The 27684-nt window shown below is 54.1% G+C and overlaps 1 protein-coding gene across 12 annotated transcripts in view; it reads left to right on the top strand.

The window, feature by feature from the left end:
• The window catches only part of PEBP4 (phosphatidylethanolamine binding protein 4), a 265326-nt gene that overhangs the window by 188353 nt on the left and 49289 nt on the right, over positions 1 to 27684 (top strand). For 8 of the 12 annotated variants that reach the window (XM_082470757.1, XM_082470756.1, XM_082470753.1 and 5 more), the window contains one exon: positions 3098 to 3133. The exons of 3 other annotated variants lie outside the window; for them this stretch is intronic. In XM_082470757.1, coding sequence (XP_082326883.1) covers positions 3098 to 3133 — 36 coding nt within the window. Of the gene's footprint in view, positions 1 to 3097; positions 3134 to 7866; positions 8179 to 27684 lie in introns of those variants that run through there. One more of the 12 variants, XM_082470755.1, reaches the window with a different exon arrangement.

Below are 27684 nucleotides of genomic sequence, written 5' to 3'. Positions count from 1 at the left end.
CAGCCCCTTCCTCGCCCACCCCCAGCACCACCACCCCCAGAAGCCCTTGGAATTCAGCCTTCTCTGTGTGCTGGGGAGGCTGGTTGTCTGCCTGAAGGCAGTAGTTTAGGTTAATGGTGCCTGTGAAATTACCCAGCTTAGCTGACTATTCTTCTGAGCCTCTGGCCAGTCAAAGGGCTCTGACTGCACCCTCCCCAACTGCCCTCCCCCAACCCCCAGTAAAAAAGTCACTGCTGTCATATTGTTCCAGCATCTTAAGCCCTGGGGGATCATTTTGTGTCCCAGTCACTCACAGATCCCAGCGCCTCCTGCTAAGGACTGTATTTAAGGGTAATGTAAACAGTTTGATCTTTAAAGTACCCTGGATGCATAATATCTATACATAGTTCCTGAATTTTTATTCTAAAAACAATTAGCCAAAAAGCCCTTTTTATATGATATTTGCAACTACACTGACAGTAACAGCAATTAAACCCCGTCTGTTGGCTGAGAAGGGAGCCAACTCTCCGTTTCTCCAGAAGCCTGTAAAATGTACAAATTCGGAGCTAGAAAACTCAGCCTTCAAAGGTAGCCACAGGACCCTTCAAGGTCAGGCCCCAGCCCAGCTTTTATTTCCCCCTCCACCCCACGTGAACCCATCATTCCAATCAGCCACGGCCACGCTGTATTCCCAGTGTTTCTCCCACTGCTGAGCCTTTTCTGAGATGCTTTTCTTCCTCTTCCCTCTCTTAACCTGCTCGTCCGTCCTTCAAGCCACCTTTCAGACGCCTCCGGACCTACGAAGGCGCCCTGGTCCACCTCCTCTGATTCCTGTGTCTGCCCGTTACGAGGACCTTCCACACGTCTGTGGGGCAGTCAGTTCCATGGGTCCCCGCGCCCCTCCGGACTGCAGTCTCCTTCAGGGCAAAAAGCATCTGGCTCTGTGCCTGCATGTGCGATGAATAAATGAATGAGTGAATGAATGAATGAATCATCTAACAGCCTGCACAACTGAAGGCTACGTTGAAGGCCGACAGAAAGAGGCTTCCAGATAGGTGGAACGAAGGCTGTGCTTCCGGGGCTGAGAGTCAGAGATGGGGGTGTGAAGCAGGCAAACTTTACTTTAGACTTCATCCGCAGTGCTCACCCCTAAACATCGAGGTGCCTCTCACCGAGAGCTATCTTAAATTTCCTCTTATGCTTTCCTGATAGGGGGAATGTTTCCAAGTTCTTAACTTTTATCCATTTTCTGCTTTTATTCGACAAATATTTTAAGCAGTTACTCTGAGTCCCTCTATTCTAGGCACTCCGGTTGCATCAGTGCATGAAACTAAGATCCCTCTCCTCATGGAACTTACTTTCTAGAGGAGGGAAACAAACGGGCAACAATGAGCTTAATAAATAAATGAATGAGTTGGTGTATTAGGAGGTGTTAAATACTAGGGGCGGGAAATGCAGAACAGGATTGTGGGGTGAAGGGGGGGATGCACAGTTTGCAGGATTAAATCTGTGCTCGGGGTGGGGATCATTGAGTAGGTGAGATTTGAATGAAGACTTGGGGGAAGTGATGGAGCAAGGCATGCAGAAATCTGGGAGGAGAGCCCTCCAGGGAGAGGGACTGGGCAGTGCAAAGAGCCTGGGGCAGGTACACGCCTGCTGTGTCCAGGGAAGAGCTGAGAGGCCAGTGTGGCTGAAGGCGGTGGGGGTAGGGGGGAGCGAGGAAGCATGGGAGAGGAGTTCCGGGAGGTGAGGGAGCCAGGTAGGCAGGGCCTGGTTATGGGCTCAGGCTTGCTCTGTGTATGTCATGTACCAGGAGGCAGTGAGTGGGCAGCTGAGCAGAGGAAAGAGCATGTTTTACTTGGGTTTGAGCAGGATCCCTCTGGCTGCTTTGGGCAAGGGGTAGGAGCAGGGAGACTTGTCAGGAGGCTATTGCAGTGGCCCAGGCAAGGGATGACAGAGTGGCCATGGCGGTCAGCAAGCGGGCCATAGGGCCAGAGAAGAAGCCAGGCCTGACCCCTCTGGCCTGCGTTAGAAAGACGGTGCGGTGTTACTGCATTAACATGAACGACAGGGCGAGTGCAGCCGTCTCCCCCCAGTTCGGCTGGGTGACAATGAAATGCTGCAGTAGCCCAGACAGCCCTGCACCCCTCGAGCAGCCTTGAGCAATCCGGCCCCAGGGTGTGCAGGGAATGGAGGAGTCCATGACCACCCCCCTCCCCGCCCCAGAGTACATAGGAATGCAGTCACCTCGTAGATCTCAGTGGGGGGGTCTCTGAGGGCCACATGCAGCCATCAACCGGAGGTTGTTCTAGACCTGGTCCCCCAACCTCATCCCCGACAAGTGACTGTCCTAGACTTTCCGCTAAGCTTGAACTTCTTCATCTGAAAAGTGAGGAGGTTGGGCCCCCTGACCTCGAGGGTGAATTCCACTTCTAAAATTCTCTCATTTCAGAATATCTCCACTTCCTTGACTCCGTGACAACCTACTTTCCTAATGACTTCAAAATTCACATGAACACACGTGGTGTATAACTCTGTCTTTCTGTTTAGTTTTTTTAGTTACATTATTCCAGATAATACTCTACTTGCTTGCCAAGAGAAGGAAAAAATGACATTAATTAAAGATTTGGTCTGTGTCCTAATCAAAAATTTTAAAAATGAATGTATCATACTGTACATTCTGTAACATAGCCTGCTTTTTTACTTAGCAATATATCATTAACATTTTCCCATGTCAACACATATTCTTCTAAACCATGATTTTTAGTGCAGAAGTAGTTTACCATATGGATGTACTATAATTTACTCAGCCGATTCCTTACTATTGGACATTAGGTTGTATCTTTTTTTCACAAACACTACAATGAACAAAGTTGTGAATACCCACTCTCTTTATTCACCTCGGCCGTGACTTTGTTAGAAGAACTTCTCAGGTCAGAGGTTTTACACGTTCGAAGGCTTTTTGGTAGATATTACTAAAACGCCACCCAGAATTTAGAATTTCTGTCAATTTGGAATCCATATAGCATCATAGCATATGAACAAGCATAAGGACAATCCAATTTGAGAGCTGAAAGAAGACCTAGCACTGCGATGATCCAGGCCCTTCCTCTTCCAGGTGAGGAAACTGAGGCCCCGGTTGCTGTGGGACGAGGTATGTGTCCCAAGCATCCCTGCAAGTGTGTGTGAGACTTTGAACCCAGCTGGGAAGCACTGGACGCTGTGTGTGCCCCACCCAGCCCTGCCAACCTCAGTCCTCACTGCCAGAGGCTCCCAGAGCCCCCCAGCTCCAGCTATGGCCACCCCACTTCTCACCTGCCTTTCCCAGCCACGCTACTTCTCAGAGCAGGCTGCGTGTGCAATTTCTCCCTCTTCACCACTGCCCCCGCCCATCTTTCCTGTGCTGAAATGGTTCCAGCTTTGACCCTCTCACTGCCATATCTGAAGGAGACTTGGCGGTTCTCATCCCAGTGGCATCTCTGTCACCGGTAGATGACACCTACCATTTTGAAATGCGCCTCTACCGTGATTTCCCTCCCAGATTCTCCCAGCCTCCCTTTCCTGTTAGGCTCTCCCAGGAGGAGCTCGTCCATTCCCGTGGCTTCCAGCACACCCCATTGCCTCTTCCTGAGTCCAGATCTGGGTGCCCATTACCTGTGTGTCTCTCTGGATGCTCTGCAAGCCCGCTCTCAATGCATTCAGAATGAAACTGAGTATCTTCCCCGCTCTACTCCGCCACCCTGCCCCACCCCCTCCTCCTCTACAACATCACAGCCACCCCAGAATATTCCTAAGAGTGGGACCACTCCCCTACTTAACCCGTTGACTGGTAAACCCACACGCCTTGGCATGGCCAGTAGGGCCCTCCCTGACCTGCCCGACCTCCTCTCCAAGCCTCATTTCTCAGCAGTCCTCCCACCCCGCCCCCGACTCCCACCCCAGCAGTGGCGGCCTTCCTGTGCTCCTCCCTAGCAGATCGTTTGTGTCTTCACTTCCCAGCGCTCAGCTCAACCCCATGATCTGCCTAGATCATCTTTTAAAGCTGAGCTTAAAAGCGTCACCCTGCGCAAGGCCTTCTTGTGCCAACCTTCTTTTAAGCAGCACTGAGGCTGTCTCCTCCCGGAAACCACCATGGCCCAGACGTTCCTCCATCCGGGAACTTAGCACAGGGGTGCCAGTAGCAGCAGCAGCAAGAGTGGCAGTAGTTTATTTTTCTGACTCAAGTGCTTGGGAGTAGACTCCATGTTTAATCCTCATCTCCAGTGTGTGTTTCTTTTTTTTTTTTTAATTTATTTATTTTATTTTTGGCTGCATTGGGTCTTTGTTGCTGCGCCTGGGCTTTCTCTAGTTTCGGCGAGCAGGGGCTACACTTCGTTGCGGTCCCCGCGGGCTTCTCATTGCGGTGGCTTCTCTTGGTGTGGAGCACGGGCTCTAGGCGCACGGGCTTCAGTAGTTGTGGCACGCGGGCTCAGTAGTTGTGGCACACGGCCTTAGTTGCACCGCAGCATGTGGGATCTTCCCGGGCCAGGGATTGAACCCGTGTCCCCTGCATTGGCAGGCAGCTTCTTAACTACTGCGCCACAAGGGAAGCCCTCCAGTGTGTGTTTCTTGATTGAATAGAAAGGGCAGAGAAGAGCAAATGTTAGTGTTACTAGTTAACGCCTCTTGGCCATCACTGGCCAACTGGGAATCTATACAAAGCATAATTTCTGGCTGAAAGGAGAGGATGTGAGTACTGTTGAAACAAAAGTGACCTAACAAAATGCTGGTAACCCTGCTTCGTCCACTTCTGCCAATTCCCAGACCTGGAGAACGTCTACCAGGCAAGAGCGATTTGAGATTTTAAGACCCTGTGTAATTCTTGCCCTTCTGACCACGTCTGCAGTACAAACGCTGCATGCTAACTTAACTGACACATCTAGAAAAACAGACGCCAACTCTTCAAGTCCACTCACTGGATTGCATTCTTCTAGAATACTGCCCTTCTTCCTACCTGTGCAAATCCTGCACCCCTGCCAAGAGAGGCATCTGGGAAGTGTTCCTGGAGGGACCCACCTTGAATTAGAGGGATTAGAGGGACCAGCCCTCTTCCCTTCGCACGACTCCCAGGGCATTGGCCATCCATTCTTCCCATTGGCTCTCTTTCCCACGCTGCCTGCCATGGAGCTATGTAAGGAGTGTGAACTCTGATGGATAACCTTTGATTAGTCAGTTGAAGATCTGACTGTTAGAGGGACAGGAGAGAAAGAGATTGTTCCCTCTCTGCACTGTCTAACTGCCGTGGCAACTTTTTTTTTTTTGCCGCACCACATGGCATGTGGAACTTCCCCAACCAGGGATAGAGCCCACGGCCCCTGCAGTGGAAGTGCAGAGTCTTAACCAGTGGACCACCAGGGAAGTCCTGCCGTGGAAACTTTTAAAAAGGCACAAACAGATGGGTTTTCAAGTTCAGAAATATATCTAGCCTTTTCCCATAGGTCCCATCCTAATTCTAAGGAAAACATGGCCCAAATATTATAATGTACTAGAGCAGGGGTCCCCAGCCACCGGGCCACGGACCAGTACTGGTCACTGCCTGTTAGGAACCGGGCCGCAAAACAGGAGGTGAGCAGCGGGCGAGTGAGCGAGGCTTCATCTGCCACTCCCCATCGCTCACATTACCGCCTGAGCCACCCCCCCGCCCAACCAACCCGTGCAAAACTTGTCTTCCACGAAACCAGCCCCTGGTGCCAAAAAGGTTGGGGACCGCTGTCCTAGAGTACCCTTTCCTTGGTATCTCTAATCCAGAACCCTCCAGAATGGACGATTTAGCGGTTTTCTTGCTGGGAGACAAAAAGATGGACGGAGCGAGCAGGAGGGAGAAAGGGAAGGAGAGTCAGGATTTATTCCGTTTCTGCTCTGCGCTGGGCACTGTCTGCACGTCCGTTATCTCATTCCATCCTCGCTCAGCGCTGCGAGATGAGCATCAGCGCTGATGGACACACGAGGAGACCGGGGTGTGGAGGAGTTAATTCCCTTGTCCAGGGTCATGTAGCTGGTAGAGAGCAGGGCCGAAATGTAAGCTCAGCTCCAAGTCAACTTGGAGCCGCAGCGAGCCCAGGAAACTCTGCTCCACGTTCATCCATCCTGTCACTGCGTCCTCTGCACACTCATCAAAGGCTTATCGGATGCCAGATAGAATTTGTAGACGTTATCTCCTGGGCTCCTCACTGGACCCTGTATGGTAGCTACTGTTCCCATTTTAAATGAGGAAGCAGGCTCAGAGAGGACACAGGACTTTCCCAGGTTACCCTGCCAGGACCACTGCCCGGCCCTGCCTCCCTAACCGGGCTTTTCCTCTCAATCCCCTGCCCTGACACGTGGAGCCGCGGCCATGGTGGGGCGTCACGCAGCAGACTTGTCCCAAACCAGACTGCACCTCGACACTCAACCACATCCTTGCCTTTACAGTCTTACCCCATCCTGGAGATGTGGCCTCCTCGGAAATGCCTCATTGGAGGATACTCGGCATCTTGATATGGCTGTTCTGCTGTCCTGGGCGCTGGGCAGGAGGTGCTGAGGGAAGGTCTGGGTCAGGTTCCTAAAGGTGCCCCAGAAGGACAAGGGAAAATAACATGAGGACAGGGCAGCTCCCAATTCCATTGCCTGAGGCCTGGTAACCTTGGTGGTGGGCACCTGAGGGTCAATGGCTTTTTTCTCAAAAGAAGAGAGTAGTCAAGACATCACTGAATCTGGCCCTTGATCCTGTTTCCCCATAGTCCAAAGGAAATGCAGAGAGACATTCCCTGATTAAAGCTGACTCCATAGGGAGGCCGGGTCCCCATGGGTCTATGATAAGCTGTTCTTTTGTCCCAAAGCAGAGCCAAACGGGGTGACAAAGTGTTCTGAGCGCACCCGGGCCCTGAGGAAGCAGGCCCAGCCGCAGCTCAGACCTGCAGGGCCTGTTTGTGGCCGCAGGCAGGTGCTGCGTGGCCTGCCTTGGCCCCCTGGCCTAGGCTGTGTCTCCAGCCCCCCAAAAAGGAGGCGGAGCCTCAGATGGGGCTCAGAGCACCTCTGATGGCCCTCCCCTCCCGCTCCCTGCTGTCCTCCTGGTGTCATCGCTATTGACAGAAGATTATGTAACCTCCAAGGAAAGGAGGTCTGGAGTTCTCCCCAAAGCGGCAAGTGAATCTGTTCTTGCTGCCGTCATTTTCTCAGCAGGAATCTGCTCCATGCAGACTGGATTTAGGGGCTTTTCCTGGATGCTTCTGTTTCATTTAACATGCAAGGGCTAATAACTTGTCACAATTCAATAAGGCGGTGGTTACAAACACCCGGGGCGGCTGCTTATTTAAATGCAGGTTTGTTAATTAGCTTCTCTTAACAAGGCGTGTGCTAAATCAGGCACCCGGCTGGCAGCACCCAAGCCTGGCACGTCTCCCGGGATGCAAGGTTGGCTACGGGGTCACGTCCAGTGGCTGCAGCAGGGCCAGAATTCAAGGCTAGGAGGCCCGTCCAGCCACCCCACTGCCTCAGTTTCCTTAAAAACAAGGCATCGATGACGAATCTTTAAAAACAGCTACAGGATAGCCACAGCCTGCCTCTTCCCGCCTGTCCTGGTCCTTTTTTCTGCCTTGGAGTCCTGAGTGCCTTCTCCCCTCCAGGCACGTAGTTTGTCTTTACTCTTGTTGCCATCCTACCTGATCCCCACCTCCTCCGCTGAGCCTTCCTTCACGTGTTCCGCAGCCCTCTATGGCATCCGTCTCCTCTTACACATCACTAGGTACTCAGTTTTGGTAGCGGGGTACCAGTGATGGGGACAGAAGAAAACCAGCAAAGCTGGAGTGCCTGCTGCACGCCAGGATCCGGGCAGGCACGTCACATGACCCATCTCTGTCATCCTCACAGTGGCCTAGAGGTCTGGTGTCCTCGGCCTCCTGCGGTCCAGAGAGGTAGCCTTCCCAAGGTCACTCGGCAGCGAGGGTCCCTCTGGGCCTCGCCCTCCAGGCCTGGCTCCACGACCTACACCCGCTCCACTCCTGGTGCATATGAAGTGCTCAGACAACAGGCAGTGAAGTGAGTGCCCCTCGCCCCTGCATCATACTGATCTCTCCTCTGAGATCTCACGGAGCACACTGACCCTGGTTGAATCCAGGAATCTGATTCCACCCAGAGCCTTCTGGCCTCTCCCGGACACCCGACCACTGGCCACAGAAAGCTGAGAGAGGCTGCAGGAGCAGCAAGGCCTCCCTCTCGGAGGGCCCGGCCCCCTCGTGCATCCCTCCAGGGCAGCTCCAGGCACCTTGGCCAGGTGAGGAAGCTGAGGCGGGGCCAAGGCCAGAAGGAGAGGGTGTAGAGACCCGAGGAGGCACTTCTGTAGACTCCTGCCGCTCCTGATTGGACTGCCATGCCCATCTCTCCTTACAGGGAAAGAGGATTAAAAGCACAAAGAGAACTGCTAGGCGTCATTCGCTTATTCTCAAGAAAGGACTGAGAAAAGGTCTAAATATAGAAAGGGAATCAAAGTGAGGTCGGAACAGGGGAGACAGAGCCCTGAGAAGCCCCAGGTTGCCCAGCCCTTCCACAGAGAAGCAGGAGCCCATCCCACAGCCCTGGACCCAAACCTGGGGGCAAGCCTGGCTCAGCAGAGGCCGGGTGTGGCTGTGTGTGAAATGCCCCTTCAGCGCCTCTGGCTGAGGTTGAACCTAGGCTAGGGTCTGAGCAGGAAGGCTGGGGTCAGCAGGGGGGCTTCCCATGGCCCTGGCAGAGGCAAGCACCAGGATCCTGGAAAGCTGATCACTAGGTCACAGTCATTCAACACTGATCCTGAGGCGTGCTGTGTGGGGGACTTTCACTCTCAGACACCCTAAGACAAGCTGCTTCCAAACCTGGGCCGGCCTCTGATAACAGGAAGGGGCCTTAACCCTTGGAAGATCGTAGACCCCAATCTGTTGAAAGTGCTGGGCCTCTCTCTACGGAAATATGCAGGCGAGCATGCACAAATGTATACAATTTTGCAATCTCTGGCCATTTACAGACCCCCCTCGAAGTCTGTTCATGAATCCTAGGTTAAGAACTCATGCTTTAAGAAGTTCTAAGAGACTTTGCTCCTAATTAGGACTCCTAATGTGTGTGGGGATAAGATTTTCTGTATGTGATCCCAGAATCCTGTCTGACAATTTGAAGCGCTCTAAAACTCTCTGATGGATGGTTTGGAGCTGACGGTTTGCACAATGCTTAGCACGGAGTGCGGTCTCTCCAGATTGGTGTTGAGTGAATGAGTGAAACGTTCCTACATGCTGTGTGATTTGGTGCCATGCTGTTTTTATAATGCACACAATCGCCCTTCAGTGGTGGTATTGAACCCACTGGTCAGGGAGGGCTTCATATCATCAGGACCAACATCGGGACTTTGAAAGGGGATGTAGGAGGGCGCTCTGGGCACCTCTGCCCAGTGTTTGCAGCTCCGACCCCGAGGACTCCCCGCCTCACCCCGACTCCCACACCAAGGCTGTTTCCCAAGCAACTGGGCACCTCCATCCAGTCAAGGCTGACATGGGCAGTTTGGAGGGAGCCAGAGGGGATGGAAGGAAGGACATGACATGCCAAATCCTCCCCTGCCCCAAGACATTGAGAGTGAGCAGGGCGCCCGGGCCCGCAAGCCCTGTTCTTAGGGCGTGGTGTCAGCCGTGGATGTCCTGGGCCTCGCTGAGGTGGGCCCAGCTCTGCCACCTTCCCCCGCAAAGAGAGCAGTGAGGAGAGCCAGCCATGCCTAAAGTTCAACATGGCACCTCCAGAAATGAGCTGGGGGCCCTGAGTCTGAGCCAAACTCCAGGCCTGAAAATATGAGGGTCTAGAACAGGGGCTGACAGGCAGGGCGTTTGGTCTCCCAGATTTCTCCGGGTGGCTGGGCCACATGACAGTGCCAACGGAGGTGGGGAGTGGCTGTGTGGGAGGCCTGGGTACAGGGGGAGGGAACTCCTACCCCCGCCCAGGCCTTGGATCATTTGAAAGGCAAATGTGCCGGGTTGCCTAGGGAACGGAAGAAAAGGGACTTCCCTAGCACCGGTGACTAGTAAGGGATGGAGATGGGAGCTGTGATGCTGAGAAAATTGTTTCCAAAAAAAAAGTAAAAAGCGGTGACTAAGCAGCCCTGGTTATGTAAAGCGATCCCTGAGGAAGTGCGGGGAAAAGCCTGGAACCCACCCCCGTGTCCCTCCTCCCCACTCCCAGCCTGGTTCCTGCTGCCTTGGGGAGTTTCCACCAGCCCCTGGCTCCTCCCCTTCTCCCCGGAACTCCCCACTCCTCCACAGGACCCAGGAGGAGCCGCCTGGTCCTCAGATGGGGCTCTCACTGCCAAGAGCAACCGAATGTGATGGGCGGGGCACGGAGGAGGGGCTGCCTTCCCTGACCGGAAAGGGTCCGCTTGGAGCTATTCTGGGACCTCCGCTCAGAACAGGTTACTCTGGGTCAGCCCAACAGGTGGCAAAGGGTCATTTGCCTACCCAGAATCAGGGGCTGTTCCACTCTGAAGACAAGGGTTCCAGATTTGAGCCCCGACACATTGGTTGCTCACTGCAAACTTGGGCAAGTTACCGAACCTCTTGGAGCTGGTTTCCTAGGCTGTACATCGGAGCTAACATCTACGCCACCCAAACTTGTTGGGGCAATGCACTAAGACAACCCTTGCGCAGTTCCAGGCACAAGGCTGACGCGTGGCAGGCACTCGACATGTGTTAAGTTTCCTTTCCCCTTAGCCAGGTACCCTAGAGACCCTGCTCTCCTTTTCTGGAAGGGAAAGTCTGCAGCTGGTCATTAGACTCACTGGGAATGCAAGCAGTCCAGCCATCCCTTCAGGGCTTCTGTTCACTTTCCTCCAGCTGATGAAGGGCTGCGGATCCAGGCCCCTTCTCTGCCTGTGGGCATGTGGCAGGGTGAGCCTGTGCCTTCAGGCCTCACATTTCCCACCCCGGGTATTCTCCCAGTTCCCAGGACCCTCCCTCTGGCTGCCTGGAGGGCATCCTCTCGAGAGCAGCCCAGGGGATCAGCGGGACCTCAAAGCACAGATGAAATGTTATCACCCCCAAAATCCCCATCAATGGTTTAGACAGAAATGCAGACGCCTCTGGCTCCCCCATTCTCCCTAACTGTGCATCCTTGGGGGTAAAGCAGACCTAGTTGCCCTGGACAAATAGATTTCAAGGCATGAGCTACTGTGGATCTCAAAAAGCTATGGAGGGGCTTCCCTGGTGGCGCAGTGGTTGAGAATCTGCCTGCTAATGCAGGGGACACGGGTTCGAGCCCTGGTCTGGGAAGATCCCACATGCCGCGGAGCAACTAGGCCCGTGAGCCACAGCTACTGAGCCTGCGCGTCTGGAGCCTGTGCTCCGCAACAAGAGAGGCCGCAACAGTGAGAGGCCCGCGCACCGCGATGAAGAGTGGCCCCCGCTCGCCGCAACTAGAGAAAGCCCTCGCACAGAAACGAAGACCCAACACAGCCAAAAAAAAAATAAATTAATTAAGTTTAAAAAATAATAAAATAAAATATTAAAAAAAAAAAAAAAAAAAAAAAAGCTATGGAAAGGGTCTGGGGAACAAGAGCCTCTGTCACCAGTGAAAGTAACCGGGCCTCAGTGAAGAAGGAAACGAATCCATCACCTGCCGAAGGGTACCCGGGCAGCAACCCCACTTTTAACTACACCCAACAGACTTCTGTGCCGTCCGTCCCCTCTCTCAGGAGGATCGCATGACCAATCGAAATTCCCAGGCTGTAGTTTAAGCCCTGTTTCCTCTCATGTTTCCTCCTTGGAAAATAAAAACAGCTAATCCCCTTCTGTATGCTTATATTTCATAAGCCCAAAATATGAAGAAAAACATCACTTAGGGATCGAGGCCTGAAACCTAACGTTTTCCCAGAAGTCTGAGGGATTGGGAAAGCCCCTCATTCCTTTTTAAGCACTGTCCCCAGTGCTTCTCTTGGACTGACCCTTAAATGGGTCCCCTGGGTCACGGGAACAGACTTGCCAGGCCTCTGGAGCAGCTGGGCTGACTCCGCAGCAGAGGCCCAGGGAGAAAAGCAGAGACCCCTCGGCAGAGGCCGTGGCCATCTCGGACCCCTTGTTGCCCTCCTTCCCTCTGCCCACTGGCAGGTCCTGTTCTGTTCTGCCCCATGCTGTACTCACGCCCAAGACCTGAGTTCCAACGCACCTTCTCCCAGGCCCAGCGAGGCCAGTGTAGGTTTTCTTCTGGGATCCTCCGTACCTCCTCCATTTGCTGTCGAATTTCAGCTGAATCTCTCCTCTCGGAGACCAGGCCTTCCTCGTCCTTCCCGGTGCTAAGTGCTGGGCCTGTGGAAGTAATCGATGGGTACTTGCCGGGCCAATGAACGTTCCCAGGGGTGACTCTGCCTCTGCCTCCTCTCGTGGAGAGGCCTCGAGGGTCCGGAGTGCAGCCCCAGCCATCACCCCTTGGGCTTTCAGTCCCCCTCAGATAACGGGGGGACTTGTGGCCTGTGCCCTAGATGATCTGCCAAGATCATCAGGGCTCTTTGCGCAGCTCCTGAGGCACCCAGGAAAAACACACAGGTCTTGCAGTCAGAGACATAGCTGCATGGACCTGGATCCCCTCTTAGCCGGGTGACCTCTCGCAGGTAAGTCCCTTATTCTCTGCGCCTCAGATTCTCCATCTGTACATTGAGGCCAACACCAGCGACCTCAGGGTTGTGGGGAGAATGGGTGCCTGGGACATGTGAGGAGGGCCTCAGAAAATATTGGGTGAGTCCGAATACGGGGTACCGTGGACCCCGCAGCGGTGTAGTTCTCCTGCGGGGAGTCTGGGTCCCCATGGGTTTCCTTTCCTGGGATCGCGTGCGGGCAGCCAAGCAACTGACTTGGTGAGGAAACCCCGGGCCCCGCAGTGCCCTCCTCCTCCGCCCACCTTCCCACCACCTCCTCCCCAGAGGCTCACAATTGGTGTCTTGAGGATTAGTCACCGCGCCTCCCCACAGCCCGGGCCCCCCACGCAGGCAGACTGGCTGAATGCTCCACTGGAGTTCCTCACACCCTCCGAGGACAGCCTGCCACGAGATGACAGGGACGCAGAGCCACTCGCCGGCCCCGACCCTGGAGCGGGGCCGACAATGGGCCGAGGACTTTGCTGTCCCGCCCCCCCAGAGGCACCCTCCCCGTGACCTCAGCAGAGCAGAGAGACAAGGCTGGGAACCTGTCTCGGTGCCCAGCACCCCGACAGGACAGGGCTTCCAGAACCTTCTCCTAAGAGGCTTGCTGGAAGGGTCTTCACCCAGGCCTGTTCATCTCAGTAGAAAGGGCAGTCCCAGGCCAGCTCCATCAGTTGAGGCCTCTTTCCCCTCCCAGGATCACTGGAGAGAGATGGGGACAGCAGGAAGGTAGGGAGAAGCCGTCGGGGAGAGCAGCTCCTAGGCGTGCGGGGCCCTGGGTGGAGGCTGCAGGAGCCCTCCACACTCGTGCTCCCGTGCACCCCCATAACTGCCTCTAAGGAAGCCTGAGAGGGGGTCTCAGAGGCAACAGGGCCTGGGCTCACTGATTTGTCTGTCCGGGACCGCTGGAGGCTGTTGGTCCGGGGGAGTGAGGTCACTCGTCGCCTTATCCGTGCTGAGCTGGGTGAGATAGACACTCACTGGAGAGCTCAGATGAGCTCAGAGCAAACAGGAGAGGCCAGGTTCAGAGGGGCACCAGCCTGAGGGGGCGCAGGGGACAACCAGAGAGAGGAAGGGAACAGCGGCGGCGGCTGCCCTGGGGGCACCGCTGGCTGAGGGGGCCGCCACGGTGGGACTCTGTTTCCCCCCTGGGGGAACTGTCCCACCCTGAGTTAGGAGGGGATGGGGGCTGGCAGGAATCAGAGCGTGCTGGCCCTGGGAAGGGGAGCTGGGGGCTGGAATGAGGGATCCGGGCTGTGATTTCTCATTTAGGGCCTGGGGAAGCCAGAAAGCGCCAAGAAACCTTCTCCCACACACCCTCAGCCTCCCCAGCCTTCCCATCTAATTGGATTTCCTCGGCCTCCCACAAGGTTATCCTCAGCGCCAGGAAAATGCCTCACGGTTGGATTCTCCCCCCAACCCGCCCCCCTCCCAAAAGGAAGTCTGGAGCTCAGAGCAGCTCTGCCATTCACAACATTTCTCCATGCGTGCCGCAGTCACCGCCCTCAGCTGCAGGGTGACAGGAGTGCCATGGAGGGAGGTGAGGAGAGGGGCCGGGAACCTCAGGGCAGGACCAGGGCAGGCTGGGAGCTGGGGGGTGAGCTGCCACCCGAGACCCTGCCCACGTCCTTCAGGGCCCGCCTCTCCCCTGAGGGTCCAGGGGCTACATCCCCACTGCCTCTCTGCCCCTCTTACACCCCAGGCCGAGCTGAAGTGTTCCCTTCTCAGGCAGTCCTCACAGCCTAGAGGAATCCCACCCATGCCCTCATCCTCCCCAGTTTAATCCCCGTCCCTTTGGGCTCGCCCCTCCCCGGAATCCACGAAGCCATGACCACAGCTGTCCTGAGGGAGTTTCCCCTCAGCAACTTAGAGCTTCATGTGTCCGCAGGTAGAGAGTTACCCTGAGGACAGGGCCACGCCCCGCACCTTCTCTCAGACCCCTCACAGGCTGGGCTCAGGGGAACACTTAAGTGATTGGTCAGGTGCACTATTCTGGACCCAAGGCCTAGACTTCTGCCCAGGGGCTCTGCTTAACCCCCCGAGTCCCAGGGAGCACAGAGAGGAGCTTCTTCCTACTGACAGGCGTTTCCTCTATCTACGAGTACCTACAGGCAAGTGTTGGTGCCGCGCGGGATCCACGTGACACCTGATGTCATGTGTCACAGGTGCGCAACACAGGGAAGGCGCGATGTCGCTGCCCCTCTGCCTCGTGGTCCTCTCAGTGTGACTGATGTCCACGAGGACAGCCGACCTCGGCCAAGCCTCTGGCCGTGCTTGCCTGTCCCCCAGCACAGCCCGGTGCAGTGTCTCCACCAAGCCCAGCGGGCCCTGCAGGGAGCAGACCCAAATGTTTTCTGGAAATGTCATCTGCAGTCCCAGGTCAGGCGGAGATGCCAGCCACTGCCCAAGCCACACCACACTCCCTTGTCCCAGCTCTGCCACCAGATGACTGTGGGGCTCGGGCGAGGCACTCACCTATCTGAGCCCCCAGCGCTTCCGAGGTTCTGTCTGGCGGCAAAAAGGTTTGATTTATCCCACGGACACTCAAAAGTGTCTTTTGGGCTAAGTTTGCCCGACACTTTGGTCTTCACCTTCCTTGCCTTATGCCTAATTTAAGGAAATAGTGTTTAAAAGACCAAACAAAACACATACTTACATGCAACCTGATTTTACCATTTTAACATTCTCCACGCAGACACACCTCTCCCTCGCCACATTCTCTCCTGTTCTCCTCCGATCCCCTTTCCTCCTGGCCTCCCCTCCCCCTCTAGGCCTTCCCTGAAGCCACTCCATCTCCCTTCCACTCTCTGTGGCAGGCAGGGGTGAAGCAGAGGGGAGGGAGCGGTGAGGGGCTGCAGCAGCCAGGGCAGCAGCCCGACTGTCCTCCTGTGCAAACCCAAGCTGTCCTCGTTTCGGTGTCGAACACGGAACTCTGAAAGAGCATCTTCAGGGCTGGAGAGGCAGGTCTTGCCCCCTCCATCCCATCCCGGGAAGCTCTCCTGGAGTGGCCACACCCCCTGCCATTCTGAAAGTGAGAGAAGAGCTGGCTGGGGGGAGTGGGGGGAGTGGGGGGGGAAGGGGGATGGAGCAGAGGGGAAGCGAAAGGGATGGAGAGAATCTGGGAGAACAGGAAGGAGGCATGCCTGCCCTGCTGAACTGCTTTCCCAGCCTCTCCCTCTGGCCCACAATGCTTGTCTGCAAGGCTGCCGCCTTGGCAGCCCCCTCGCCTTCCCCGTCTTTCCACCCACGCCTGCCCTCCCCTGGGACCCGTCTCCCCCGCCACCCGACCCGAGCCATGCCCCCCAAGCTGTTCTTCAGGTCAGCCTGGCTACTGAGGCCACGTGCCGGTCAGCTCCCCGACCCGCAGGCCCCATTCGGGTACTCTGAAGAGTCAGCTGGCTGGGGTCACTTAACCACCACCTTGGGTGCCTGGATCAGAAAAATGTCCTGCCAGCCCTTCTCAGTCTCCGGTTCCATACCCTGTTCCTAAGTTCGTCGCCAAGGGATGGTGTTTGAACCAGTTGGGAAGTAGATGGTGGGATCAGAGTTAGGGAGGAATCAGTGTTTGCAGATGGAGAGAGAAATAGCATCAAGAAAAGACAAGGAAAAATGCAGAGAAGACTGGACTGATGGAGAAAGTGGTGCGGGAGGATGGAGCGGCCGCCTAGATGAAAGGCCAGTGGTTTGAAGGCCAAGGTATTCAAAGAATCTCGGTGGGGCACCCATGGAAAGCCCCCGAAAGCCACACTGTGTTGCTTTTTTTTTTTTTTAAATTATTTATTTATTTATTTATGGCTGTGCTGGGTCTTCGTTTCTGTGCGAGGGCTTTCTCTAGTTGTGGCAAGTGGGGGCCACTCTTCATCGCGGTGCACGGGCCTCACACTGTCGCGGCCTCTCTTGTTGAGGAGCACAGGCTCCAGACGCGCAGGCTCAGTAATTGTGGCGCACGGGCCAAGTCGCTCCGCGGCATGTGGGATCTTCCCAGACCAGGGCTCGAACCCGTGTTCCCTGCATTGGCAGGCAGATTCTCAACCACTGCGCCACCAGGGAAGCCCCCTGTGTTGCTTTTGAAAGGCTGTATCTATCAGCTTCAACGTGGATTGCTCATTGTACCTTAGAGAACTTTCATGTTTTCCTCCATCTATGAGTAAAAGGAAGGATGAAGGGATGGCAAAAGGTTTGCAATGGCTTCTGCAGGCCCAAGTAACTTCCCCCCCGAAACTCCTTGGGGTGATGCTTTCGCCCAACACGTGGGCCCCAGCTTCACTATTTCAGGATTCTGTTCTTCAGAGAAACCACTGCCCATGAGGCTTTCCAAGAGCTGCTCTGCCGTAGGGGTGAAGAAGGGGAAAATCCAAGTGGCCCCTGGGCCCTGCAGAGGTGATGGCCTCTGCCCTGGGCTGCCCTGGCCACAGGCTCACCTGCTTCCCCAGCTGGAGATGTCCCCAGATGCATATACGAACCCCTGTTGTTTTGGGGGTGAGCCCAGATGACCCCGGACATCCCCAGTGGGGACAGATGGGCCAGAGAAGCTCACTGCCGGCGCCTCCAGAACGGGAAACCCCCCCCCACCAAGAGCCTAGGAGTGAGGCACTCCTTCCTGCCCACTCAGAGATTCCGGAAGCCCTTCGAGTCTGGAGAACCCGCCTCCCCAACCTCTCTCTCGCTTCCTCTGTCTGTCTCCTTCCCGCGACTCCTGTGAGTGCACAGGAGGGCTGAGGGAAGCCCCGTGTGCCTGTGATGAACGGAGCTAATTTCTGGTTTGCTGGTATGCCGCAGAGACGCTGCTGCCTCCGTTCCCCTCCTTCCCAGCAAACCCTCTCCCACACACAGACAAATAGGCTGCATATTTAATTGGAATTCCTCACACCTACAGGGTAAAGCCTTGTCAGTAGAAATAGAGCCCACAGCCAGCTGGCTTCCCCCATTCCACCCACCTTGTCTCTTAAAAAGAAATCCCCCCCCCCATACGTGAACACCCACCCACGGGCCCTTGCACGTCCCTCCCAGCATGGTTGTAAAGGAAGGATTCATTGGCAGTGACGCTCCTTTCCTGGGCTGCTACAGCTGGGCCCACCCGGCAGAGACCACCCAGAGGCTTCTCCCTGGCAGATGGGCCCTGGCCGTCTTCTCATCGCCCACCTTGGGAACCCCCTGGCCAAAGGTCTTGGGGCTCTGGAGTCCCTGAATGGTGCTGAGAGGCACTGGCTCTTAGGTATCAGAGATCAGGTGATGCAGAGAAGGAAGGAGAGCCATAAAAACCTAGAACATTACCTAGAAGAGACCCGGCCAAACCTGGTTCTCCATCTCAAGGACACCACTTTGCTTCTTTCTCTGTGGCTTCTTTCCCCAGACAGGGCGGAGAGTGGCACCCAGAGGCTGGCAGGACCGAGGAAGAGGGGGTCCAGGGGAGGAGAAGGGGAGAGACAGGAGGGTCCAGAAGGGCAGGGGACAGAGAAAGGGTGAAAGACCCCAAGGAGTCCTTACGGGGGAGAGTCAGCTTGCTTTATTTCCCAGATGGCAACAGAGAAAGGTAAAGGCGGAGGCCACCTGGGGAGGCTGCGCTCCTCTGGATGGCCTCAGGGACGCCCAGCCCAAGCTCTGCCCAGGAACCACATCCTGGTGGGGACAGATGGGCCAGAGAAGCTCACTGCCAGAGCCTCCAGAACACCGCCCCACCCCCCAACCGAACATTCCGGGTCAGCAGCCTCAGCCGGGTTTGCAGGGCCTCCTCTCCATTGGTGACTTTTCTCCTGGCACCTATTCCCTGCGGGGCCTCCTTCCTCCCTGGCACAGGGCCCCACCAAACCTGTGTGTCAGTGAGCAGACAGCTGCCTGTGGGGCTCTGAGAAGCGCTGTGACATCCTCTTTCTCCCCCACAAAATATCATCTCAGTTTGTCTGAAAGTTCACCATTAGTGACTCATTTCTTTGGGTTAAACATAGCCCTCCCTTTTTAAATGCAGCTGCTCGAGGAAAGGGTAACTCATTGAGTTCTTAACATCCTAGCGTGAATGGGGATACAGATGAGATCTAGGAGTCTTCGAGGAAGGAAGAGGAAGTGGGGAAGGAGACAAAGAGGAGGAAGGGAAGCTACTGAAAAGGAAGAAGAGACCAAAGAAAGGACCAGCAAGAAGCAACTCTGTTCTACCTTGAGTGCCTTTTTCACAAGCCAACACCGTTCCAGAGTGAATTAAAGAAGCCCCTTTATTTAGGTAGAGTCCTCTGTGATTTACAAAGGACCTTCACGCCCACCCCCAATCGATCCTCACAGCTCTGTGAAGCCAGGACCAGGGAGGTTGTTGTACCCATTTTCCAGTTGAAGAGACTGAGGCTCTTGGACTTTGGAGGACTTACCATCTAGCCAGTGAGCGGGAGAGCTGGGACTCTCTACCTCCTTTGTACAGAAGCCCGTGAAGACACCCTCACTGGGACTTCCCTGGTGGTCCAGTGGTTAAGAATCCACCTTCCAATGCAGGGGACACAGGTTCAATCCCTGGTCTGGGAACTAAGATCCCACATGCCGCGGGGCTACTGAGCCCGCACGCCGCAACTAAAGATCCCGTGTGCTGCAACTAAGACCTGATGCCGCCAAAAATAAATAAATAAATATTAAAAAAAAAAAAAAAAGAAAGATGCCCTCACCGAGCTCACCTCCTCCATAATTCACCCACAGTCCTCTGGTCAGAAAGATCCCGGTAGAGGAACAAGAATGAAAATGGTGCCAGGAAGGGGTTGGGGGATGGAGGGGGCAAACACAAGATCCTCCACAGTGGGAGCAGGGAGCACATGCCATGTCCTAAAGCCCCCGCCCCGAACTGGAGAGGAGGAGATGTGGATGGAGGGCAGAGGCCTCCACTCGCTCACTGGTGGCACGTCTGATGCCAACATCCGGGACATCCCACGCATCCATCAGTTGGCAGCCTCGCTCCCCAGGACTCCACGCAGGGGCCAGGAAGGCCTGCGAAGTCTTCGTTGGCCTTGGGTGTGAAGAGGAGGCTGGCTGTGGACACAGCGGGGTAGGCTGGACCCAGGAAGGTCCCCAGGAAGACAGGGAAGCAGGAAGAGACCCCAGAACCCCTGCCAAAAATCCCCACAGGCTTCCAGGCCCAGTTTTTCCTGTTCCCTCCTCTTCCTTTCCTCACTGTTCTGTCTTCAAGCTTCCCACCCTGCAGGAAGTGGTCAGTCGCCATATTGAAACTGTCCCCCGTGTCTCCCCCTTAACGAGCCAGGTTAAATATGCTGTAATCAGAGTAATAATACACCTGGGCTGGTTCTCGAGAGAACTGCCTTTTGTACAGCAATAGGACATTAATAGCAATTATTCTGCTTTGTAATCGGAGCTTTAAATACTAATTCAAACAGCCAGAGGAAAACCAATTAGTGCTAATTTATCTCTATGTGTTTTGCAGAGCTGGTGTCTGTCACACTGTGAAGAAATAGGTTGGTAATTAGTACAGTTGGGTGGTAGATAGAAGTAATTATCAGATTCTTTCATTTTTCTTTGGGAAAAAAAAAAAGGGTGGGGGGAGGGCCGAGATAGGTTCTGTAAGTCTTTGTTCCCTTTAAGTTTAAAGGGAGGACACACGCTGGCTCTGAGATCCCAGCCCTCAACATCCCAACTGTACAGGTATCTCCAAGAGCTCGATGGGCTCTGGTGCAGGTTGCCTTGAAGGGCTTAACATGGAGCCGCCAGCTGATAGGCTCGTAGAAGTACCGCCTGCAACATTACAAGAAGCAGAGCATTGCTGGGGAAAGGTTGGTGAGCCCCACACCCAAGCTGACCACAGGAGTAAGGGCACAGTGGGACCTGAGTCCCAGGCAGGCCTCTATGTCTCCAGCTGTGTGGCCTGGGTAGAGGCACTAAACCTCTCTGGACGTTGATTTCCCCATTTGTAAAATGGACAGGATAATCCCTATCTCACAGGGTTGTTGTAAGGATTCGATCAAGTAAAAGAATGTTTATAATGAGCCTAGAACCCAGTCATAATAGGTATGAGTTATTGAGTGCAAACCATTTGCCTGGGACTCTTCTAGATGATTTTGTATATCTTAATATTATCTCTAACCCTCCAAAGGCAATGGGCAGCCTCACCGTGTTAGTTTATTTCCATGTTTTCTCTCCTGTCCATACCTTTAACCAGCTGTGCAACTCAGGAGAAGCTATTAATCTCACTAAGCCTCGGTTTCCTCATCTGTGTAACAGCGGTGATAAGAGTACCTTCCTTGAAGATTAAAGGAGACAATGATGCTAAAAGCTCTTAGCAGGCGCTCTATTATCATTATCAATATTATATATTATCCTTTCATTGTATATAGTGTTGTTGTCATCTATACAAATCCTCTATTGAAAGATACGGCACTTTGAGTACATTTTATTAACTAATCCACAGGACTTATCAAATGTCCGATGCATACTCACTACCATAGCAAGCCTGCTCACACCATTTCAAAACATAAAGCTAGCACGCCCTGAACGACAGAAGGTGGGAGAATAATGGCATTTGACAGAGCTTCACAGTTTATATCAACACAATGCCATCATGTATATGATTCCAACGTCTTTTCACAAGTCAGTGGGTTGAGAACTACTGAATCCCCATTTTACAGGTAGGAAAATGAATTTAAGTGATTTGCTCAAGAAAGTGGTAGAATCAGAACCCAAACCCAGGCTTTTGACTGCTCAATCTACCTAGGCACTCACTAAATGCTTGTTGAATGGCTAAGTGTGCTTTCCACTAAACCATATCACCTAAGCTGCCAAACGAGATCTCACACCCCTGCGTGAGGAGCAGGGCTGATCAAGGAGAGGTGAGACGGAGGCACGGAAATCTTCAGAGACGAGATGGGCCATGGCAGGGCTGGGCAGCTCCGCTCAGCCTAGACAAGGCTTCTGAATGTGTTGAATTAGTAGGCGACATTAAAAACTTGGGAGACTGCATTTAGCTACCTGGGTGAAGATCTGTCAACTCAGGCCATCTCCTGTTCTCACAGACCTCATCCCACCCACACAGGGAACCTGCCTAGGCCCTACTGGCACATGAAGTGTGACCCCTGGGCCGGGCCTCTGAGGACAGCAGTATGAGGTAGGGAAGGGGAGCAGGGGGTAGAGGGTGTAGGTTGGGCAAAGACCCCAGGAGGGGCCAAACACACAGTGTTTGAGAAGCAGGGGCTAGACTGGCCCGGCAGGTCAGGAGGGTAAGTGCTGGGACCGGTTAGTAAGGTAGAATTGGCCACCACATGGCAGAGGGCAGGTGTGACCGGGGCTAGTTATTCACTTCTCCCACAGAAGGGACAGGCGGGGACTTCAATGCAGCCTGCACCCTGCCCCCTAGCCACTCACCCAGGCCAGGAGCTGCCTCCACCCTGAGGAAGGGGAGCCTTCTTTCTCATCACGCAGAGGCGCCTGCCATATGCTCGTCAAGCTGTGGGCTTCCACCCAGAGGGACACCTGTTTCCTGCGGGCCAGTGGCTGCCCGAGCTTCAACGTGTTTCAAAGGCAGCACTTGAGAAAGTGGTAGAGGTGGCAGGGTGGACAACAGGGGGAGCAGAGAGACTGAGGGGAGGAGAGCGTAGACGAGGTGATAGTGGCAGGAATGGGGAGATGTGAAAGAAAGGAAAGGGTGTATGTATGTAGGCAGGGGCAAGGGACGAACTGGGCATGTATCAAAATATTAATAACAGCTTTGACTGGAGGGTTATGGGTAATTTTAATTGTCCTCTTTTTGGTTATCGGTATTTTCTAAGTTTTCTACATTGAGCATAGTTCTCTTTTATACTAAGAAAAACAATGAAACTTAATTTTAAAAAAGGAAGGGACATATGCTGGAGACGTTTTGAAGGAAGAACTGACAGAATTTGATAAGTGACGAGATAAGGGTGATAAAGGAGAAAGATGAATCAAAAATAACTCGGAGGTTTTGAGACTGGGTGATAGGGAAAATGACAGGGAGAGGGAAGTTGGGTGGGGGAGGGTTAGAGAGTGGGGATGGGACCCGTTCAGTTGAGACAGTGGAGGGTATTCATTCCCGCAGCAGGAAAGGAAGAGCTGCCCTGAGAAGGGCTATGCTCACCAGGCCGCAGGGCAGCCTCAGAGTCAAGAGGAGAACTCGGGACACCCTTACCAATGCTCCATCCAGAGCTGCAGGCAGACCTGTCTTTCTCGGCAGGGACTTTAAAAGAGAGGCACCCAGACAAGACCCTGAGGTAGACCCGCCCACGACCAGCAGGCCTTCCCAGCCTTGGAACTGGGCTGCTTGGTCCTGGGGGGGCCAGGACAAACTTAATGCATGACAGGGAGCAGGGCTGGGGAGCGGAGGATGTTAGGCCCAAGGCCCTGCCGGCAGAGGCTGCAGAAGACAGAGCACGCTGGCAGGGAAGTCCCAGGGTCCCGGTGTCATTGGCGATGGCCGTGAAGGGATGGAAAGCGTGGGAACTCATCTCTGGAGGATACAGGAGGCATTCCTCACATTGAGAAGGGTCCCCCTGAATCTTAGTTCCCAGCCAACCCCCTCACCCCCAATTGTCCACAAACACAATGTTAATGCCTAGAAACCCATTCTGCTGCTCCTGGTTGACTGGTCTGCAGAGGCTTTGGACCTGCCAGAGCCTCGGAGACCAGCTGTCCCAGGCCACACAAACACCCAGGACAGGAAAAGGCTGTTCCCTCTCGCCTCTAGAACCATCTGCCTTGTATCTTCTGGTGACTCGGCCAAGGGTGGGTCTCCTGAGGCTCCGAGTGAAAAGTTGCATCCTGACTAGCGCCGTCCAGCAGGCCAGCAGCAAAGCCGCCGCCTCTTCCGTTGGGGTCACCCTTCTCTCCCTTCCCAGTCGGCCCTGCCCCCTGCACCCACACCAGCCCTCCCGGCACCAGGGCCGCCTCACTGAACCACCATTGCCTTAAAAGACTCCACATTGACTAAGCCTGAGGCCCCACCGGAGGCTGCGTCACTGTTTCCTTGGCAACCGAAGGGGTGGGTGCAAAGTAACACACAAAGCAAACAAAATGAGCTCCACATGGGTGGCCGGGAGAGTCACCTCAGCATCCTGGGGCCACCGATTGCAGGGGATATCTGGGTGTCTGCCGGACTCCTCTCACTGAGGTTGCTCTGGGGGGCACCTGACAGCCCCCCAGATATCCTAGGCAAGGAGCACTTCACAACACGCCATGGCCTCTGCTGGGAGCTGTCTTGCCAGAAGAAATGAGATTATCTGGTGAGGGTCCCCCCTCGCCACGCACTGGGCACTAATGAGGCTGAGACGTCATCCCTGAAAAGTTGTCAGCCAGGAGGAGCATAGAGCCACCAGGGAGAGCTCGTGGCCAGTCACTGCCTGCCTGAGACGGCCTGATGTGACCCCAGCGCTCCCTGGGCTCCTACTGTAAAGGTCCTTCCAAGGTGCACTGTGGGAAAATCTTGACAGGTGTATGGCTGAGATTCCAAACTGCTTTTCAAAAAAATTTTTTTTAAGTTACAAATATATCCATCAAATACCCAGATATTAAGTGTAAAACTTCCATTGTCTTAGTCAGTTCAGGCTGTTATGACAGAGTACCATAAACTGGGTGGCTTATAACATTTTTCACAGTCCTGGAGGCCAGAAGTCTGAGATCAGGGTACAGCACAGCAGGTTCTGGTGAGAGCCTTCTTCTGGGTTGCAGACGGCCGACTTCTCAAAGTACGCTTCCTTGGAGAGCAAGGAGGAGGAGGGGAAACAAGCTCTCTCTGACTCCCAAAAGGGCACTAATCCCATCATGAAGGCCCCACCCCCCTGACCTCATCTAATCCTAATTACCTCCCAAAGGCCCCACCTCCTAATACCATCATACTGGGGGTAGGGTTTCAACATATGCATTTTATGGGGACACAAACATTCTGTCCATTCACCATGTAACCACCACCAAGATCAAGACATGGAGTATTTCCAGTGCCCCCAAAGCCTCCCTCTTCCCAGTCAATATCCCCACCCCAAAGGCAACAGAGTTCTGACTGCTGTCACGGCCCATGAGGCTTGCTGAGGCCTTCACGTAATAGAGCCACGTCGAGGGGGCGCTCCTTTGCCCTTGCCTGGCTGCGGGCATGGTGTTCTGTCCTGGGAGTCAGCCACGTTGTTGCAGGAGAAGTCAGGGGTTCATAAAAAGAAACGAAACTGAGTTATTTGTCATGAGGTGGATGGACCTAGAGCCTGTCATACAGAATGAAGTAAGTCAGAAAGAGAAAAACAAATACCGTATGCTAACACATATATATGGAATCTAAAAAAAAAAAAAAAAAATGGTTCTGAAGAACCTAAGGGCAGGACAGGAATAAAGATGCAGACATAGAGAATGGACTTGAGGACACGGGGAGGGGGAAGGGTAAGCTGGGACGAAGTGAGAGAGTGGCACGGACATATATACACTGCCAAATGTAAAATAGATAGCTAGTGGGAAGCAGCCACATAGCACAGGGAGATCAGCTCTGTGCTTTGTGACCACCTAGAGGGGTGGGAGGGAGGGAGACGCAAGAGGGAGGGGATACGGGGATATATATATACATATAGCTGATTCACTTTGTTATAAAGCAGAAACTAACACACCGTTGTAAAGCAATTATACTCCAATAAAGATGTTTAAAAATATAAATTTAAAAAAAAAAGAAGAAGTCAGGGGCTCATTCTTTTCTCTCGCTGTGCAGCATGCCTAGTGCTTCTAAGTGTCTCAAGGGTTTTCTCCAGGTCCCTGACCTCCAGGTCCCTGACCTGCAACTGTTATTTCTACCAGGCCACGCGTGGCCAGGGACACCCATGCGCAGGCACTCCCAGGTTGTGCCCAATCCCAGGTGCACCCTTTTCTACCCCACTCGAGAAGTCACGTAAGAATGAGAGTGGGTACGACCATATCATGGAGCTAACCTTGAATTCCCTCTAAGGTAACCCCCCAAAGTGTGTTTGGGGGGATTATTCGAAAACTGCAGCACTTTATTATCAGTAACATATTTGTTTGTGATACATCTCACAACTGCTAGTACCATGCCAGCGCGTCACAGCTCTTAGGCTGAGAGCTGCTAGTCTAAGTGGTGTGATTTCAGAAGTAAAGGAAGGCCATTTCCTGCCCCCAAAATATCTCTTTCCCCTAACCCACTGCTTCTCCTGAAGTTTCGCCCAATCAATTTATTGTGCTGCATCAGACAGCGCCAGTGTCCTCTTTTAAAATGCAGGAACTCCTGAGGAGAGGGAATCCATTAAACCCACAGTACCTTACCTTAGTGTGACTTATGGGGGCACTGGAAAGACACGCATGCTGGGGGCTGACTGCACGCCTGGCCCTGCGGGGGACCCTTTCCCACGCCTCCTCTCCCCATCCCCACAATGAGGTTGGGAGGATGGTATTCTTAGCCCCATTTTACAAATGAGAAAACTGAGGCTTGGGGAGATTAAATAACTAGCCTAAGGCCACATAACTCTTAGGTTGCAGAAGCAATCATTCAAGGCCAGTTAAGTCTCCTCCAAAGCTCACCTGGGTAGGTGGGAAGTACCAGGTATTTGTGAGTGAGGAGAGAGAAAGGCATAGAAAGGAGAAGGGCCAGACGCTGTGCCGAGGAGGAAGGTGCCCCCCGGGCCATAAATCAAAGTGCCAGAGGAAAAAGGGAGTTCCTTCATATTGGATTTCATAGTCGCCCAAGTGCTGCCGCCCCAGAGCCAGCGGCACGTGCACCATCAGGGCAGTCTGGCCACCATCAGCCCCGACACCTCCTCCGTTCTTGATGACCACCAAGGGATGTGTCATAGGCACCAAGTCACATCCCTACAGAGATGTGCACAGGCCTTCCTGACTCAGAAGGGCCAGTTTCTTCAAGCCCCTCTTGGGGTGCAGAAGAATGGCCATTTGGAAACTTCACGGAGTGTTAACTCCCTGCCAAGCACCCTATATGCACCGTTTCAGTCTGTACAGCAACCCCGTGGCGTGGGTATTCTGAGGCCCCATTTGTAGGTGAGAAAGCCAGTGCATCGCCATGAGGCTGCAGACTCCACGAAGGCAGAGATCACATCTCCACAGGGCGTCTCTCTACAGGCCAGCACCTACCACTGTGCCTGGAATATTCTGGGTGCTTTTCCCCTCAGCACAGCGTCTGCCCCTATTACCTCTGGGTCCCTCAGAGGTGTATGGCCAGGTCTTCCTGACCCTAAAGAGGACATCCTCAGCACCAGATGAGGTACACTGCAACAGAGACCCAGCGGGAGGGTGAGGAAGGCCTAATTCTGGGAAAGGGGAGATGCCTGGGCTTCAAAACCAAGAGTGTATATTGAAGGGGTCCATCAGGTTAGACCCAGGAGTTGGCTGACTGTATCTGTTGGTACAAGGCAAGAGCGCTTCCTCAAAAATAGCACCTGCACCAGCCACAATTCCACCAGTATATGTTCACTCCCTTGGGTCTCAAGCACTGTGTTAGGCTGTGGGATAACAATGGATGAAACACGGTGGTGTCCTCAGGGTTTAGAAAAGGGGAGGTGCAAAGCCCACGATGGGCACGGGCTGTGAAGGGGGCCCTCCCGGCTGCGGGTCTGGCACCTGTGAGGCCCCGAGAACAGCGCCGGGCACGGAGTAATGGTTAGACACGCACGTGCTCACGTGCACACGGGCCGGGAACTTGCATGGGATCCTGAGGTAGACAGGGAGTCTTGCGGAACAGGTTGTAGCAGGCAAGTGACAACGTCACATGTATCTTCCGTAGTGCTAACTTCGGCAGCATCAGTGATGGGAGGGATGGACGTGTGGGGGGGGCAGGGGGACTGACCAATGATGTCGTGCGTTCTGCAGGATTCACGTGTCATCAGCCGGCACCCTCACGTAGCGGGGAATACCTCAGCCAAGAATACCCTGGGCTTGAGGAGGGGTGCCAGGAGAAGGCGGGAGTCAGTCCTGAGAAAAAGGTGTGTCCCTAAAAGTGGACAGACCCGAAGGAAGCCTCCTCCGCTTACCCAGGGTCGGGGGCTGTGGGCATGCATCTGTGGGGGGCTGCACGTGCACGCACGCACGCACACACACACACACATGCCCACACGTACGCACAC

The sequence above is a fragment of the Balaenoptera physalus genome (assembly GCF_965194825.1).
Source record: "Balaenoptera physalus genome assembly, chromosome: 7".
Lineage (NCBI taxonomy): Eukaryota > Metazoa > Chordata > Mammalia > Artiodactyla > Balaenopteridae > Balaenoptera > Balaenoptera physalus.
The sequence above is the reverse complement of the archived record's forward strand: the minus strand, read 5'-3'. Positions and strand labels throughout refer to the sequence as shown.